Source organism: Lutra lutra, chromosome 5 (genome assembly GCF_902655055.1).
Source record: "Lutra lutra chromosome 5, mLutLut1.2, whole genome shotgun sequence".
Classification (NCBI taxonomy): Eukaryota; Metazoa; Chordata; class Mammalia; order Carnivora; family Mustelidae; genus Lutra; species Lutra lutra.
In genome coordinates, this window is record NC_062282.1 from 161,265,916 (window position 1) to 161,283,628 (window position 17,713).

The following is a 17,713-nucleotide window of genomic DNA, read 5'->3' on the forward strand; positions in this document are numbered from 1 at the left end:
GAAGTGACCCATTGGAAAGTAATACCCCAATACAAAAGTGTCCTGTTCTTGAGGAGCAGCATTAACCTGGATTCTAGTTAACAGCACTCAAAAAAACATGGGTCTTAAGGGGCAGTTTGTGGAATCAGGCAACTGCAGACACGGATAGAAGCCCACAATCCCAGAGCAGTCACAGCTGGTGCCCACCCATGTCTGAGAGAGCCCGACAGGGTCTCCGGTTGGTGGTCCCTATACCCACAGCTTTCTGCTGCTTACACCACCACTGAGACTATGTGCACCCCTGCCCCTGCCCGAGATAGCCTGGCTCAGACTCCTGCTGGAGGTCCCTGGACCTGCAGCTTTCCCAGACCTTCACTGCTGCCAGGTCATGATGTGGACCCCAGAGAGCAGTCCCCACACCAGCATCACCTGGATAGGGATACCCTGGACCAATATCGCTTGCAGTTTAAAGGCAAGGGGGTGCAGAGACAAGTGGGGACCCTGGCAATCATGGAGAGAGTGGCTGGGAGTGTACATCACTTGTGGGAGGCTGTGGAGTTCAGCAGAGTTGGGGGGGGCAGTTTCTGTGTTCTGGACCATTCAGAGGGGAGCAGAGTGAGGCTTCTCTCTGAAGCTAAGAACTGAGTGAGGACAATTTTCTTTATGCTGACCCTCTGAAAAGCCACAACAAACAAACAAACAAACAAACAAACAAACAAAAAAGCAAAGAACCAATAAAGAACAAAAACCTCCAGAAAACAAAAACCCAAAAAGCCAGTTTCCACAGATAGAGGGCAGGACAGCTCAGCCTAAGCCATATTGACTGCAAAACAGTATGGCAGGCCTGTCCCCCAGAAGACAAGGCAAAAGAGCAAGAGGACAATAGCAGGGTCCCCATAAAACTGCAAAACCCCAACATCAGGGGAAAACAACCTATTAAGCTCCCAGTATTGCCCCAAAACCTGTAGATTTCATAGATACAAATTTTGTTTAATTTGTTCTCACAATTGTTCTTTCATTTTTTAACATACTTATCATTACAGCTAGATGTATAATACAACATATTACATAATCACTTTTTAACTTAAAATTTTTTCATACATATACCTGTTTCTTTTTCTTTTGCTTTATTTTTTTAATGTACATATAGATATAAGCTTCAAGGTAATCCTTTACCCTATTCAATATTACCACTATATATAAACCAATTTAATTTCCCTTTATCTCTGGAAATTTGATATCAAGATACACCAAGGAGGAACTGAAATAACCTTCCTTGCCCACATCGAGGATTTATAGCCACCTTCCCATCTTATTTTATGTCAGTATTTCTATGTATTTGTTTTTGCTTTTGTACTATGTAAATCTTATTCTTGAGGTTCATCTTGGCTGGGTTTTTCTTTGTTACTTTTTTTTTCCTTTCTTATCTTTTAGTTTTGTCAGCCTTTTTGTTCATTTCTGTTTATATACTTTATACATCTTACTGTTTTTTTAAGCTTTTATTTATTTATTTTACAGGGATCACAAGACTGCAGAGAGTCAGGCACACAGAAAGGAGGAAGTAGGATCCCTGCTGACCAGAAAACCTGATGTGTGGCTTGATCCCAGGACTCTGGGATCAAGACCTGAGCTGAAGGCAGAGGCTTTAACACACTGAGCCACTCAGGTGCCCTATAAATCTTACTGTTGGGCTCTTTTTGGCTATATTTTGTTTTGTTTTTTTCTCTACCCCCTTCTTTTCTCTCTCTCTCTCTCTTTTTTTTTTTTTTTTTTTTTTGGGCTTCTGATTGCTCTGAAACTTTCCAGGCAGCACCTTGACTCTATCGTGGTTGATATGTGCAGATATACATCCCCTCAACCACCTCTCATCAAAATGACTTGGAGAAAGAACATCCAATGAGGAAAAATTCAAAGACTGTGCCCTCTCTCACATAACTACTGGACATGGACATAATCAGTATGTCAGAGAGGGAATTCAGGGTAACAAATATCCTGGCAATGGCTAGGTTGGAGAAAACCATTAGTGACAACATAGAATCTTGAAAGGCGGAAGTGACAGCCAATCTGGCAGATGTTAAAAAATGCTATCAATGAGATCCAATCTAATACAATTACTCTAACAGCTAGGGTAACAAAGGCAGAAGATATAATTAGTGATCTTGGGGACAAAATGATAGAAGAAAAGGATCAGGAGGAGGCATGGAACAAACAATTTAGAAGCCATGAAAGGAGAATTAGCGAAATAAATGTTGCCATGAAACATTCCAGTGTCAAAATTATTGGGATCCCTGAGGGGATGGAGAAATAAAGAAGACTGGAAGATACAGTTGAACAAATACTGGATGGAAATTTCCCCAGTATGGAGAATGGAACAAGTATTCATAGCATATAGGGCACTCCCCGCCCCCCCCCACCCAGATCAAGGAGTCTATAAAGACATCCAGAGACTAGATTGTGAAATTCACAAATCATAATTTCTGACAATGGTCTTAAGGGCAGCCAAGGGGAAGATATTCCTTACCTACAGAGGAAGGACCATCAGAATAACATCAGTTCTGTGCACAGAAACCTGGCAAGCCAGAAAGGGCTGGCAAGACATATTCAGGGCACTAAAAGAGAAGAACATGCAGCCAAGAATGCTTTATCCAGCAAGGCTGACATTCAAAATGGATTGAGAGTTAAGAGCTAATAAGACCAGTAAGGTTTAAAAGAGTATGTGACCTCCAAGCTGGCACTACAAGAAATATTAGGGGGGATTATATAAAAGAAGAACCCAAGAGTGACATAGAACAGAAATTTATAGAGACAATCTGTAGAAACATGGACTTCACAGGCAACATGATATCAATAAAACTTCTCTTTCAATAATGACTCTCAATACGAATGGCCTAAATATTCCCATAATATGGTACAGGGTTGCAGACTGGATAAAATGACAGTACCCATTCCAATGCTGTCCACAAGAGATGCTTTTGGAACCTAAAGATATATCCAGATGAAAGTTAAGAGATGGAGAAGCATCTTCCACACCAATGGCCCTCAAAAGAAGGCTGAGGTGGTGATACTCATATCAGATAAATTAGATTTTTAAGCTAAAGGCTGAGATCAGAGACACAGAAGAACACTGCTTCATTCTTAAAGGGTCTATCCACCAAAAAGGTCTAACAATTGTAAATATTTATGTCTCCGATATGGAAGCAGCCATATACATAAGCCAACTGTAAATCAAAATAAAGTCATATCAATATGAATACATTGAGAGTAGGGGATCATAACATGACACTTTCAACAATAGAGAGATCATCCAAACAGAAAATCAACAAAGAAACAAGAGCTTTGAATGAAAAACTGGACCCAATAGACCTCACAGAACATTCTACCCTAACACAACAGAATACTCAGTCTTCTTGCTCAAGAAGCATGGAACTTTCTCCAGAATAGACCACACTGTATGTCAAAAATCAGGGCTCAACTGATACCAATAGATTGAGATTATTTCCTGCATATTATCAGACCACAATACTTTAAAATTGAAACTCAGTAACAACAAAATAATATTTAGATAAACCAGGAAATCCAAGAAAAAATAATTCATGGAGACCAAAGATAATGAAGACACATCAGTCCAAAACCTATAGGATATGACAAAGGCAGTCCTAAGGGGGATATACATAGCCATCCAGACCTCACTCAAAAAATTTTAAAATATCCCAAATACACTGCTTCTCTAAATACCTTAAAGAATTGGAAAATCAACAACAAAGTAAGCCAACCCCATGCACTAGAAGGGAAAGAATTAAGATTAGAGCTGAGATCAAGGAGTTAGAAACTAAAGATACAGTAGAGTACATCAACAAAACTAGCAGCCGTTTCCTTGAGAGACTTAATAAGATCAATAAACCACTGGCCAAACTAATCCAAAAGAAAAGGGAGAGGTCCCAAAATAAAAAAAAAAAAATCATGAATGAAAGGGGAGAGATCATGACTAACACCAAAGAAATAGAAAGAATTATCTGAAATTATTGTCAACAGTTATATGCTAATAAATTAAGCAACCTAAAAGAAATAGATGCACTGCGGGAAACCTAGAAACTTCCAAGACTGAAACAGGAAGAAATTGACAATCTGAATAGACCATTGTCTAGTAACAAGACTGAAGAAGTGATCAAAAACCTCCCAAAAAAACAAGAGCCCAGGACCTGACAGATTTCCTGCGGGAATTCTACCAAATATTCAAAGAAATGAAATATCACCTATTCTCCTGAAGCTGTTTCAAAAAATAGAAACAGAGAGAAAACTTCCGGACACTTTCTATGAAGCCAGCATTACCTTGATCTCCAAACCGGCAAAGACTCCCACCAGAAAGGAAAATTTCAGACCAATATCCCTGATGAGTATAGATGCCAAGATTCTCAACAAGATCCTAGATAATAGGATCCAATAGCACATTAAAAAGATTATCCACCATGACCAGGTGGGATTTATCCCTGGGATGGGATTGTTCAACATTTGGAAATCAATCAATGTGATAGAACAAATCAATAAGAGAAGAGAGAAGAACCACATGATCCTCTCAGTTGATGAAGAAAAATCTTTGGACAAAATACAGCATATGTTCCTGCTTAAAACTCTTCAAAGTATAGGGATAAAGGGAACATTCCTCAATTTAATAAAATCCATCTATGAAAAACCCAAAATGAATATCATCCTCAGTGGGGAAAAGCTGACAGCCTTCCCTTTGAGATCAAGATCACAAGGATGCCCATTTTTGTCACTGTTGTTCAGCATAGTAATAGAAGTCCTAGCAACAGCAATCAGACGACAAAGAGAAATAAAACATATTCAAATTGGCAAAGAAGAAGTCAAACTCTCTCTATATGCTGATGACATGATATTTTATGTGGAAAACATAAAGGTTCCACCCCAAACTGCTAGAACTCATACAGCAATTCAGTAATATGGCATGATTCAAAAATCAATGCACAGAAATCAGTTGCATTCTTGTACACTAACAATGAAATTACAGAATCAATTCCATTTACTATAGCAAGAGGAACCATAAGATACCTTTGAATAAACCTAACCAAAGAGGCAAAGGATCTGTACTCAAGGATCTACAGAGCGCTCATGAAAAAAATTTGAAAAAAAAATCACAAAAATATGGAAGACCATTCCATGCTCATGGATAGGAAGAATAAACATTGTTAAAATGTCTATACTGCCCAGAGAAAACTATACTTTGAATGCCATTCCAAACAAAATTCCACCGGAATTTTTCAAAGAGCTGGAACAAACAATCCTAAAATTTGTATGTAATTTGAAGAGACCCTGAATTGCTAAGGAAATGTTGAAAAAGAAGAAACAAAACTGGGGCATCACGTTATCTGATTTCAAGCTTTACTACAAGGCTGTGATCACCAAGACTGCATGGTACTGTCACAAAAACAGTCACATAGACCAGTGGGACTGAGTAGAGAGCCCAGATATGGACCCTCAACTCTATGGTCAAATAATTTTTGACAAAGCAGGAAAAAATATACAGTGGAAAAAAATCTCTTCAATAAATGGTGCTGGGAAAACTGGACAGCTATGTATAGAAGAATGAAACTCGACCATTCTCTTACACAATATACAAAGATAAACCAAAATTGATAAAAGACCACAACATAAGGCAGGAAGCCATCAGAATCCTAGAGGAGAACATAGGCAGTAACCTCTTTGACATCAGTCACAGCAACTTCTTTGAAGACATGTCTCCAAAGGCAAAGGAAACAAAAGCAAAAATGATCTTTTGGGACTTCATCAAGATCAAAAGCTTCTGCACAGCAAAGGAAACAGTCAACAAAACAAAGAGCTAATCCAAGGAATGGGAGAAAGTATTCACAAATGACAATACAGAGAAAGGGCTGATGTCCAAGATCTATAAAGAACTCCTTAAATGCAACACACAAAAAAACAGATAATCACATCAAAAAATGGGCAGAAGACATGAACAGACACTTCTCCAAAGGAGACATACAACTGGCTAACAGACACATGAAAAAAGGTTCATCATCATTTGCCATTAGAGAGATTAAATCAAAACCACATTGAGATACCACCTTACACCAGTTAGAATGGCCAAAATTAACAAGACAGGAAATAACATGTGTTGGAGAGGATGTGGAGAATGGGGAACCCTCTTAGACTGTTGGTGGGAATGCAAGTTGGTGCAGCCATTTTGAACAGTGTGGAGATTCCTTAAGAAATTAAAAATAGAGCTTCCCTATGACCCTGCAATTGCATTACTGGGTATTTACCCCAAAGATACAGTTGTAGTGAAAGGAAGGGCCATCTTTACCCCAATGATCATAGCAGCAATGGCCACAGTCACCAAACTGTGGAAAGAGCGAAGATTGCCTTCAATGGATGAATGGATAAAGACGATATGGTCCATATATTCTATGGAGTATTTTGCCTCCATCAGAAAGGATGAATACCCAACTTTTATATCAACATGGGGGGGGGGACTGGAAGAGATTATGCTAAGTGAAATAAGTCAAGCAGAGAGAGTCAATTATCATATGTTTTTGCTTAGTTGTGGAGCATAAAGAATAACACAGGAGACCTTAGGAGAAGGAGAGGAGAAGTGAGTTGGGAGGAATAGGAGGAGGAGACAAACCATGAGATACTGTGGATTCTGAGAAACAAACTGAGGGTTTTGGAGGGAAGGTGGTGGGAGGTTGGGTGAGCCTGGTGGTGGGTATTATGGAAGGCACATATTGCATGGAGCACTAGGTGTGGTGCATAAACAATAAATTCTGGAACACTGAAAAGAAGAAAAAGAGATGGAACTTAAAAAAAATCAAATATAGGGGCGCCTGGGTGGCTCAGTGGGTTGGGGCCTCTGCCTTCAGCTCAGGTCATGGTCCCAAATCCTGGGATCGAGCCCCGCATTGGACTCTCTGCTTAGCTGGGAGCCTGCTTCCCTTCCTCTCTCTGCCTGCTTCTCTGCCTCCTTGTGATTTCTGTCAAATAAATAAATAAATCTTTAAAAAAAATCAAATATAAAATACATAGAAATAAATGTAACCAAGAAGATGAAAGGCTTATGCACTGAAAACTATACATCAATGATAGAATTTAGAAGAAACAAATAAATGAGAAATTGTTCATGTTTATGAATTTGAAGAATGATATTATAGAAATGTCCATATTACCCAAAGCAATACATATAGTGAATGCAATTTCTCTCAGAATCTTAATGAATTATTTTTTACAAAAGTAGAAAAAATGCTAAAATTTGTATGGAGTCACAAAAGACACTGAATAAACAAAGCAACCTTAGGAAGAATAAAACTAAACAAATTTTCTGATTTTGCAATATATTACAAAACTAGAGTAAATTAAAATTACAGTATGGCGCTGGCAAAAAAAAAAGTAAATAAACAAAACAACCCAAAATGAATAAACAATCAAGAAAAAAACCAGACATATAGATCAATGAAACAGAATAGAGCTCTTAAATATACACAAACACACACAGTCATCTGATCTTTGACTAGAATGCTTAGAGTACAAAATGTAGAAAGAAAGTATTTTCAATAAATGATATTGAAAAAACAGAAAATAGTGAAATTAGATCATTATCTCACATCATCCACAAAAACCAACTCTAAATGTATTAAAATTTTTATTTTATGACCCAAATTTATGAAATCCCTAGAAGAAAACATAAGGAAAATCTTCATAACACTTTTCTTGGATATTATTTCTCATGTATGACTAAGCAAAATACATAAATAAATACACAAATCAATATGTAAATAAATGCATAAATAATTACATAAATAATAATAGACAAGTAAGATCACATCAAGTAATGGCTTCTGCACCAAAAAGAAAACAAATCAACAGAGTAAAGGGCAAGCTACAGACTGGGAGAAAATATGTTCAAATGATATATCTGATGAGACATTAGTATCCAAATATATAAGACATTCTTACATTCCACATAAAATCCCCCACAAATAACCCAATTGAAAATAGCCATGGGATGGAACAAACATTTCCCCAAGAAGACATAGTAACAATTATATAAAGAGATGCTCAACATCCCTAATCACCAGGGAAATGCAAATCAAACCCACAAGATATCACCTTATCCCCATTAAGGTGGCCAGTATCCAAAATAGCAACAGCAAATAATATCTTGGTGAGGAATTGAATAGGTTGAAACCCATGTACACTGTTAGGTTTAATGCAAAATGTTGTAGTTTTCACATAAAACATTATGGAAGTTCCTCAAAACAATAAAAAAAAAATAAGAACTCCCATATGATTACCCATCCCACTTCTGGGTATTTACCCAAAACCATGACATAGAGTCTTGTAGAAAGATATGAACTCTCATAATCATGGGAAGTGGCATTATTCAAGGCAGCTAAGAAATGGAAAGATCCTAAATGTCCCTCAGCCAATGAATAGAAAAATAGAATATGGCATATATATACATGAGAATATTAATCAGTTTTAAATACTCGGGAAATTCTTTTGTTATGACAATGTGCATGAACCTGGAGAACACACACTATGTGAAATAAGCCACTAACAGAAGAACAAATACTTTTAAATTCCAATTATATTCAGTATCTAAAATTGTGAAATTCATGGAAACAAGTAGCAGAATTGTGGTTTGTCAGCGACTGACAACTACAGGGAATACAGATGCTCTTCAATAGATATGAAGTTTCAGTTACACAAGATGAATTAGGTTATCTGTTATGCAAAAGTGTGTCTAAAGTTAACAATACTGTATTTTGCAGTTAGAAATTTATTGAGGGTTCCTGGGTGGCTCAGTGGGTTAAAGCCTCGGCCTTTGGCTTGGTTCATGATCTAAGGGTCCTGGGATCCAGCCAGCATCCGCCTCTCTGCTCAGCGGGGAGACTGCTTCCCTTCCTCTTTTTCTGCCTGCCTCTCTGCCTAGCTGTGATCTTTGCCAGATAAATAAATAAAATCTTATAAAAAGAAGAAATTTGTTGAGAGTGTAGATCTTATATATTTTTACTATAATAAAAGAGACCTTCTTGAGGGAGTGAAAAGACAGTTACAGACTGGGAGGCAATATGTGTAAACTACCTATCTGACCATGGACTATAGGAAAGCATATAATAGACATTTAATTCAATAGTAATAATGTAATTAGAAAATTTTAAAAAAATGAGCAGGTATTTTAATGAAAAATAACCCATTGCATGGAGCCCTGGGTGTTATATGTAAATCATTAATCTTGAAGCACTCCATCAAAAACTAATGATGGACTGTCTGATGACTAACAGAACCAAAAAAAAAAAAAGATACATATATGGCAAGAAAACACAGGAAAACATGTTTAACATCATTAGCCATTACAGAAATGCAAATTAAAATCACAAGGTATCATTGTACACCTATCAGAAAGACTAATAGAAACAATAGTTACAACAAAAGCTGGAGAGCTTGCAAAGAATTCAGGCATTGCATACATTGGTTTAGGGAATGCAAGATGATAATAGTGATTCTGGAAATCTCACAATTTCACTATTCTGGATATATCATCTCATAATTGCACTCCTGAGCACATATCCTAGAGGGTAAGTACTTATGTACACACACACACACACACACACACACACATACACACACACCAGAAAAAAACAATCAAAACCCAAAAAACAAAACCTATATATACTTACAGTGAATTTAGCCATAATGGCCAAAACTAGAGATAAACTAAGTATCCTTCAACAGGTGAATGGTTAAAAAAAGTGTAATACAACTCCAGCATGAAATATTACTTAGCAATAAAAGTAAATGAGTGATATATTGCACAACTTTTATATATCTCATATATATTCAGAAATTATACTGAAAGAAGCAAGATAAATGTCAGAGGGTCAACATTATATATTAACCAAGGTATATAAGATTACCAAAATAACAAAACTACAGAAATGGAGAGCACATTTGTAGGTCAGGGGCTAAGGAAAGGTATAAGAAATGAGATTGTTGTTACTGTAAATAAATAGTACAAGGGATCACTGTGATGGAATCATTCTGCATCTTGCCAGTATTAGTGGTGACACAGATTCACACATGTGAGAAAATTGCATATTAAAAATGGGTGAAATTTGAATAAGATCAGCAGTTCACACCAATTCCTGACTGTAATTGGGAGAAATTGTGTGAAGCATAGAAGGGATCATTCTATGTTATTTCTCATAACTGCATGTAAATCTACATGTTAAAAATTAAAGTTAAAAAAGTAGTTGAGAGCTACACATATTACCTGCGGTGTTTTCAGGAGAGGGAGAGTCAAAATTTGACTGATTTTTTGAAAAAAAAATTGGCTGATATTGACATAAATTAGTGAAAATGTAAGAAGGAAAGAAGAAAAACAAAAAAAAAGGGGGGGGAGAAAGGGAGAGAGCGAGGGAGGGAAAAACAGAACAAAACAAATTCCTGTTTAGGATAATTCCAAATAATTTATGTAGATACTCCATGCCTCAAGAAGGTTAAGATTAACCTTCCTCCTACCTTGAGTGTAAGCTGCACTCATTGTCTTGCTTCCAAAAAGCAGGGCATATAAAAAGGGAGGGGGGTAATTTTACCCTAGAGAAATCCGGCAAACAGTACCTCAGCCAAGTGGTCAGGATTAACATCATCAGAGATAAGTCATGTAGTTATTATGTACCCCTACAAGACTTGATAATAAGGGCACTTTACATCTGCAATCTTCTTTCCCCAAAACTATAACCTTAGTCTAATGAGGAGAAAAAAAAATCAGACAAAAACAATTTGAGGGATATTCTACAATATTCCTATTAGTGCTCCTCAAAATTGTCAAGGTCATTGAAAACAAAGCCTGAATGTCTTTCACATCCCAGAGGGGTCTAAGGAGATGTGCTGGTCAATGTGATCTTTCAAAAAGCAATCTGAAAGATGTGAAGGACATTAGGCAAAATGAGTGAAATCTGAATAAAATATAGAATATATTTAATGTACAGATATTGGTTTCCTAGTTTTATGAAAGAACCAATGTTCATTCCATAATAATGTATGATGTTAGCAATAGAGAAAACTGAATGAAGGATTTATGGAAACTTTGTATATTTGTCAACTGCTCCATAAATCTGGACCTGTTCAAAAACTACATTTATTTTAAAATATTACTAACATTTAAAAAAAATATCTAGTCTGATGAAACAGTTTGATATTGTTTTGAATTAGGGATAAATCTGGATGCACACATAAGGGGAAAACTTAATAAAATGGAGTCTTATAGGATCTGATGACCAAAAGTACATGATTGGAGCTCAAGTGTGGCCATTATTAGCAACAGCAAAAGAGACTGTAGAGTGAAGAAAGAGAGAATGATGGTGTGGAAAAGAAATAAATTCTCTCCAAATGCAAAATATCTTCACTTTTCTTTTAATTCTTCAAGGCCCTTGCTGAGTCTGGCTTCAATAATGTGGCCAGTTAAACACGTTTCTCATTCTAATACCAGTAGTTTGTTTCACACTGTCTGTGTTAATTTCAGCAGCCTCTTCCTCAGCCTGTCCAGTTGTGAGCAGGGCTGAGATCTGCTCAGCCCTGGGAGTGCAGTGGTTTACTGCCTATGTCATATTCCCTGCCCCTATACTTCTTGTACACCTTGACATTCCTCTATGTTCCAACAGCATTCCTTATCCAGAAGCTTCTGTATCCAGAAGAAATATGGATGACTATTTTCCCCATAAAAGCCATGTCAGTCCATTTGCCTTGACATATATACAGCTATTCATGCTACAATTTCCATCATTCCTTATTTTTATTTATTCCTACTTGTCTTTTACCCCAACTCAGATGTTACTAGTCCCATGATACCATTTGGCCTCTCACCAATCTTTCATCTAGAAAAAAGAATCCCTTTGTCTGCTGGTTGCTGTAGTAATATCTACCTACTTTTATTACAGTACCTATCTTCCATACCATAATCTCTTTCTTCATAAATCAGTTCCCCTCACTTTAAAAAGCTTTAGTGAATTTATTTTTTTCCATTTTGAATTCCCAGCATATAACATAGTGTTTGTTGGTTTTAGTGAAATTTAATTTAATTTAATTGGTAGTGTTAAGTCAGTGCCTATGAAGAATAAGTTAATCTACCAGGAATAAGAAATAAGAGGAACACTATGGCAAAACCCCAGGATTTTCATTGCTTAAAATCTTCTTGTTGGCTGTTAGAAAGTGAGAAAAAATCAGTAACAGGACAATGTAGATAATAAGCCAAAAGAGATATGTCAAAATTACCTAGGAAAAATAGGTTGATATACACTGTAGACATAAAAGAGTATTCTATTGGGGAGGTTAAACTTACATCTGTCCTTGAAGAAAAGGGAAAATTTAGCTAAAAAAGATAAAGTAAAGGGGATAATTGTGGACATGGGATATTGGCATAGTGTGAATTCTGGGAATACAAAGGATGGGCAAATAGAGATCTTAGAATAACTTGCTTAGTGGTTGCATGAGATTAATGGCTAAAAGGCAAAGAAAATTCTAAATTGGACCTCTGGGAAAATGATAGTTCTTCTGACAAAAAAAAAAAATGAAAAAGAATAAAATCAGAGCATGCACTAGTAGATAGTTTTGAAAAACCCTGATTATGTTTGATGGGCCTCCAATGAAGTTGCAATCTGGTCTGACCAGGCATTCCATACTAAACCCCATGACATTGGGGAATTAGGAAGATCTCAGCCCTGCTCACAACTGGACAGGCTGAGGAAAAACAGCCTATCAAGACCTATTCAGTCACCTGTTTTGTTTTTTTCTTACTGAAATTGTTTATGTTTTCGTTAACAGTATATTCAGCACTAATTGGCAGCAGGAATTTTGAGTATTTTATACTTTCTATGAAATTTCATTGACAGAAAAGAAATTACAAGGTAAGCATCTTGATAAAGGAAGAAACCCAGTTTTCCCAGATTGTGAAATTCTGTTTATGCTAACTATATATTTATTGTCAATAGTACTTGTAAGGTTCAATCTTGGTAAATATATAATTTACCCAGGAGTAGGACAGTGTTATTTGACTGTGACCTAGTTCTTCCTGTATATCATTTATCAAGTAGACATAATTAACACTCTTCTCTTTATTCCAACAAAATAAATTGCTGGGAAATTCTTTGAAGCCCATAAGTGATCATAAGTCAAAATAAACTAATACCTTTTGGTAGAAAAATGATTGTTAAAAGAATCTAATCTGGTCCAGGCACAAAATCCAGTGTTCAAAGGCTGGATTCCAGCCCTAAGCTGTTAATGTATTTTACTCATATTTTCACTGAAAGAAACATGCTAGATTTTTTTTTTTTAGTTGCAAAAAACATATTTTGGAAGAACTCACTACATACGGTGACAGAATTCCAAAATCAAATTTCATGAAAATGTGCATCACCATTTCTTTGTACAATAAGTGAGAAAAATCTGCAATATAGGAGAATAGAGGAAAAGAAATATGGAGGGCCATGGAAAAAGGTGAGGGGTCAACAACATCTGTAAGAGCAAACTCAGAAGTCAAGCAGATGCTAGATCTAAAGAGAAAATGTAGAGCTTAGCAAAGACACTCAAATCCATCATAAATCTTATGGTTTAAGGAGAGAGACATATATGAAAACATATAGTCACACAAATGATGAAATCTAGGTTTCAATCTGGGCTGTGATGAATAGAATTTGGAAGAAAAGTTTATAATAGGACCTATCCAAGCCTAGGTATACCCCAAAGCCTCAGAAAACAGCACTTGATCTGGACATTATGTAACATAGAACTTAAATAACAGGACCCTGCTTTGCTTTTATGGAAAGTTAGAAAATTTTCAAGGATCTGGACATTCTGAAATCTGTTTCTCACTTTCTGATGACTCTACTTCAGACATACACAACCCACTGACTACACCAAGACTCACATTAAGACAGGAGAGAGTAAGATGCAATCTGGCTAATTTTGCCATTTTTCTTCTTCTTCTTCTACTTCTTCTTCTTCTTCTTCTACTTCTTCTTCTTCTTCTCCTCCTCCTCCTCCTCCTCCTTCTTCTTACTATTATTATTATTGTTATATCTTAAACTACCTCCACATCTAAAAGCAGCCTAACTCATCAAGTCAATTAGACACCCAATGACAGGAGGCCCTTTACTCAAGCCTTTTGTCTCTGGACATACTAGTATGTGATCACATTAGTATATGATCTCTTGGTTTGAAGATGATCAACATAAAATGCTATAATAAAGTATGGATATGTAATGATAGATGGCCATCTAGCTTTCTAAGCATTTCTAAGCATTTTATAACTATCAGAGAAGAAGATTAAATATAAATAGGATAGTCTAAAAAGGAAAAAAATATAGTAAATTTGAGGGAAAGGAACCCTAAGGACTTTCCCTGTATTCATCAATGGCATAATAGCTGTAGCTAATAGTTAATAATAGTAAGAACTCTAACAGCAAGAACCCTACAAGATCACATAGAAAGGAAACTCACTCCTTCATTGATAATCTGAATTTACTATAGACCATGTAAATACAGTAAGTGTTTTCCCTGGATAGAAAACAAGGTTAATTAGATTAAAAGCTGAAATTATCATTAATGTGTATAACAACAAAGTACAGCCATAATAGTCAAATTTCCCCTTAATTTATAATGTTCAGAGTCAAAAGAATTAAGTAGAGTGTTTGGAAATTATAAAAATAAATTTTCTATAAATTAAATTAGCATTTTTTTCATAGCCAAATAAAGTCTCTAATATCTGACTTGGAAATAAGTGTAAGTTTTTCTTCAAAAATATTACTAACAAAATCACTAAAAGGATGAGAATATAATAACATGATTTTCTAAAATAGTGAAAAAATTGGATAATGTGCAATTTGAAATTGTGACTTACCAACTCTGTCATATTTTAAAATTGTAAAGGCAACAAAAACTACAACTGTCCAGTTTATGTTAACATATGGAAATACCTCTAGTACATAAAATTAATGGATTTCATTTTAATATGTATACTCTCGTGGCACCTGGGTGGCTCAATGGGTTAAGCTTCTGCCTTCAGCTCAGGGTCCTGGGATCAAGCCCCGCATTGGGCTCTCTCCTCAGTAGGGAGCCTGCTTCCCCCACTCTCTCTCTGCCTGTCTCTCTGCCTACTTGTGATCTCTCTGTCAAATAAATAAATAAAATCTTAAAATTCACACACACACACACACACACACAATTTCTAAAAGTACATTAAATCATGGATAAAGAATATAGAAAAAATAGTAAAAACTGATTCAAGTGATCATGGATGAGCATTTTTGTATTTGCCATTGTTCTTAAACTTTAATAAGAAACTGCTTCAATTTCTATGATATTTTTAATAAATCTCTTATCTGTCTGTTATCATTACAGAGAGTCATGAAGAGTTGGAATGAGACAGAAACCACAGATTTCATTCTCTTGGGTTTCTTCCCTGGATTTAAACACATCACAGCCATGGTCTCCATCATTCTCCTGATATACATGGCTGCCTTCACTGGCAACACTCTTCTGATCATCCTCATTTGGCTGTATTCCCATCTCCACACCCCCATGTACTTCCTTCTCAGTCAGCTCTCCTTAATGGATTTGACTTTGACCTCCAGCATTGTCCCCAAAATGGCATCCAACTTCTTCTCTGGATGGCGGAGCATATCATTCCTGGCTTGTGGGACTCAGATATTCTTCTCCCTGACGGTGGCCATTGCAGAATGCATCCTTATAACTCTCATGTGCTTTGATCGTTATGTGGCTATATGCGATCCTCTTCGATACCCAGTCATCATCAACCCTAAGGTTTGCTTACAGATGATTGCCACGTCTTGGGCTGGAGGGGCACTTACTTCCCTGGGCCACACTGCTTTTACCTTGCATTTTAGCATCTGCAGCCCCAGAGAGATTCCCCACTTCTTCTGTGAAGTCATGGCAGTGCTTAGGATCATCTGTGAGGATATCTCAGCCTATGAGAAGGCAGTGGTGATAACAAGCATCCTTGTTCTTCTGCTGCCGTTGTCTCTCATCTTGTCTTCCTATGTTCTCATCTCCCTTGCAGTACTCCAAATGAACTCCCCAGAAGGCAGGAACAAAGCTCTGGCCACCTGCTCCTCTCATCTCTGTGTTGTGGGTCTCTATTTTGGTCCAGGCATGTGCACCTACATGAGACCCGGTTCTGCCCAGACTCCAAGTTTGAATCAGGGTCTCTTTCTGTTTGGAACTGTCCTCACTCCACTCCTAAACCCGCTTGCCTACAGTCTTAGGAACAAGGAAGTTCTAAGTGCACTGAAAAAGTTAATAGGGAGATGTCAGTCCTTCAGGTAAATGGCAGAAATCTCACTGTCACCCATAGACAAAATAGAGATACACCAGCAAAGGAACATTTTGTCAGTTGAATCATCATCATCATCATCATCATCATCATCATCATCATCCCTTGAAGATCCTGAAAAAGTCAACTCACTTTACTGAGTTTATCTGCAGGGAAAAAAAATGTTTATCCTTTCCTTTCTCCATCTTAAAATTTCTTTCTGATTGTCCTACATGATGTGTTGATGAAGGACAAGGAACTGTGTACATCAGTTCTCTTTATGATTCATGCTTGATGGTAATGTGCACTTTAGTATTTCTAAGTTTCATGTTGATACCATGAAAAAAGATCAGTGTCTGTATCCTTAAAATGAAAAAATAAAAAAATTGACAAGATTCCTCAGGATAAGTCCCTGATAAAATTAATTAATGGGCATGATGATAAATCATCAGGGATCAGATAAATGTACAGTGTTGCTTTGCTCCATGTATCTAACAGGTCTATTAATTCCTCTTACTCTTGTAAAAAAAAGTAGTCTTCACTCTATATCAGTGCTTCCAAAGAGTGGATTTCTTATCACTGGTGTTAAAATAATTTGCTGACTTCACAAAATATAGCACTTTTGTTCTCATCTTAGATTAGCAGAATTAGAATCTGTTAAATTGGGCTCAAGGATCTGACCAGAAGACTGATTAGTGATTGTCATGTTTACCAAGGGTTGAAAGCCACTGATGTAATTACTGACCTAATTTCCTAGACCTGCTTGCAAGATAATTTCCCAGTCTTAAAGTTTCCTGATCTCTTTATAATGTATATAATATAATGGGTTAAAGTGGCTAGCAAAAACCAATGTTATTTTTAAGATAGTAAAAAAAATAACTTTATGTTTTGAATAATTCATAACTTAAAAATTTTGAAGACACAGAGTAAAGAGAAAAAAAATAAAAAAGACTCAGATTTGTGATATAAAACAATGAATAATTGAAAATATTTATAACAATAAATTTTAAAGTAGGAGGCATTATAGATGTTTCCAAAATGTTGATATTCTTCAAAAAATTGAAAATACACTATATAATAGAGAGATTGTGGACTCTGAGAAACAAACTGGGAATTTGGAAGGGAGGAGGGTGGGAGGTTGGGTGAGCCCAATGGTGTGTATTTAGGAGGGCACGTATTGCATGGAGCACTGGTTGTTGTGCATAAACAATGAATCTTGGAAAACTGAAAAGATAAATGAAAAAAAATGGACATTAGGAACTTATTACACATGTTTCTTTTTTCTAAAAATGACTGAAATAGGGGTGCCTGGGTGGCTCATGTGTATAAGTGTCTACCATTGGCTCAGGGCATGATTCCAGTATCCCGGGAGCC

At 36.4% G+C, this 17,713-nt stretch overlaps 1 protein-coding gene across 1 annotated transcript; it reads left to right on the forward strand.

The window, feature by feature from the left end:
• Positions 1–15,414: 15,414 nt before the first annotated feature.
• Positions 15,415–16,353, forward strand: LOC125101282 (olfactory receptor 2M5-like). Its single transcript, XM_047731852.1, has one exon. The coding sequence runs from the start codon at positions 15,415–15,417 to the stop codon at positions 16,351–16,353; it is 939 nt and encodes a 312-aa protein (XP_047587808.1).
• The last annotated feature ends 1,360 nt before the right edge of the window (positions 16,354–17,713 follow it).

Coding starts and splice junctions, on each gene's coding strand:
- LOC125101282 (XM_047731852.1), top strand. CDS start 15,415: ATGAAGAGTTGGAATGAGACAGAAACCACAGATTTCATTCTCTTGGGT.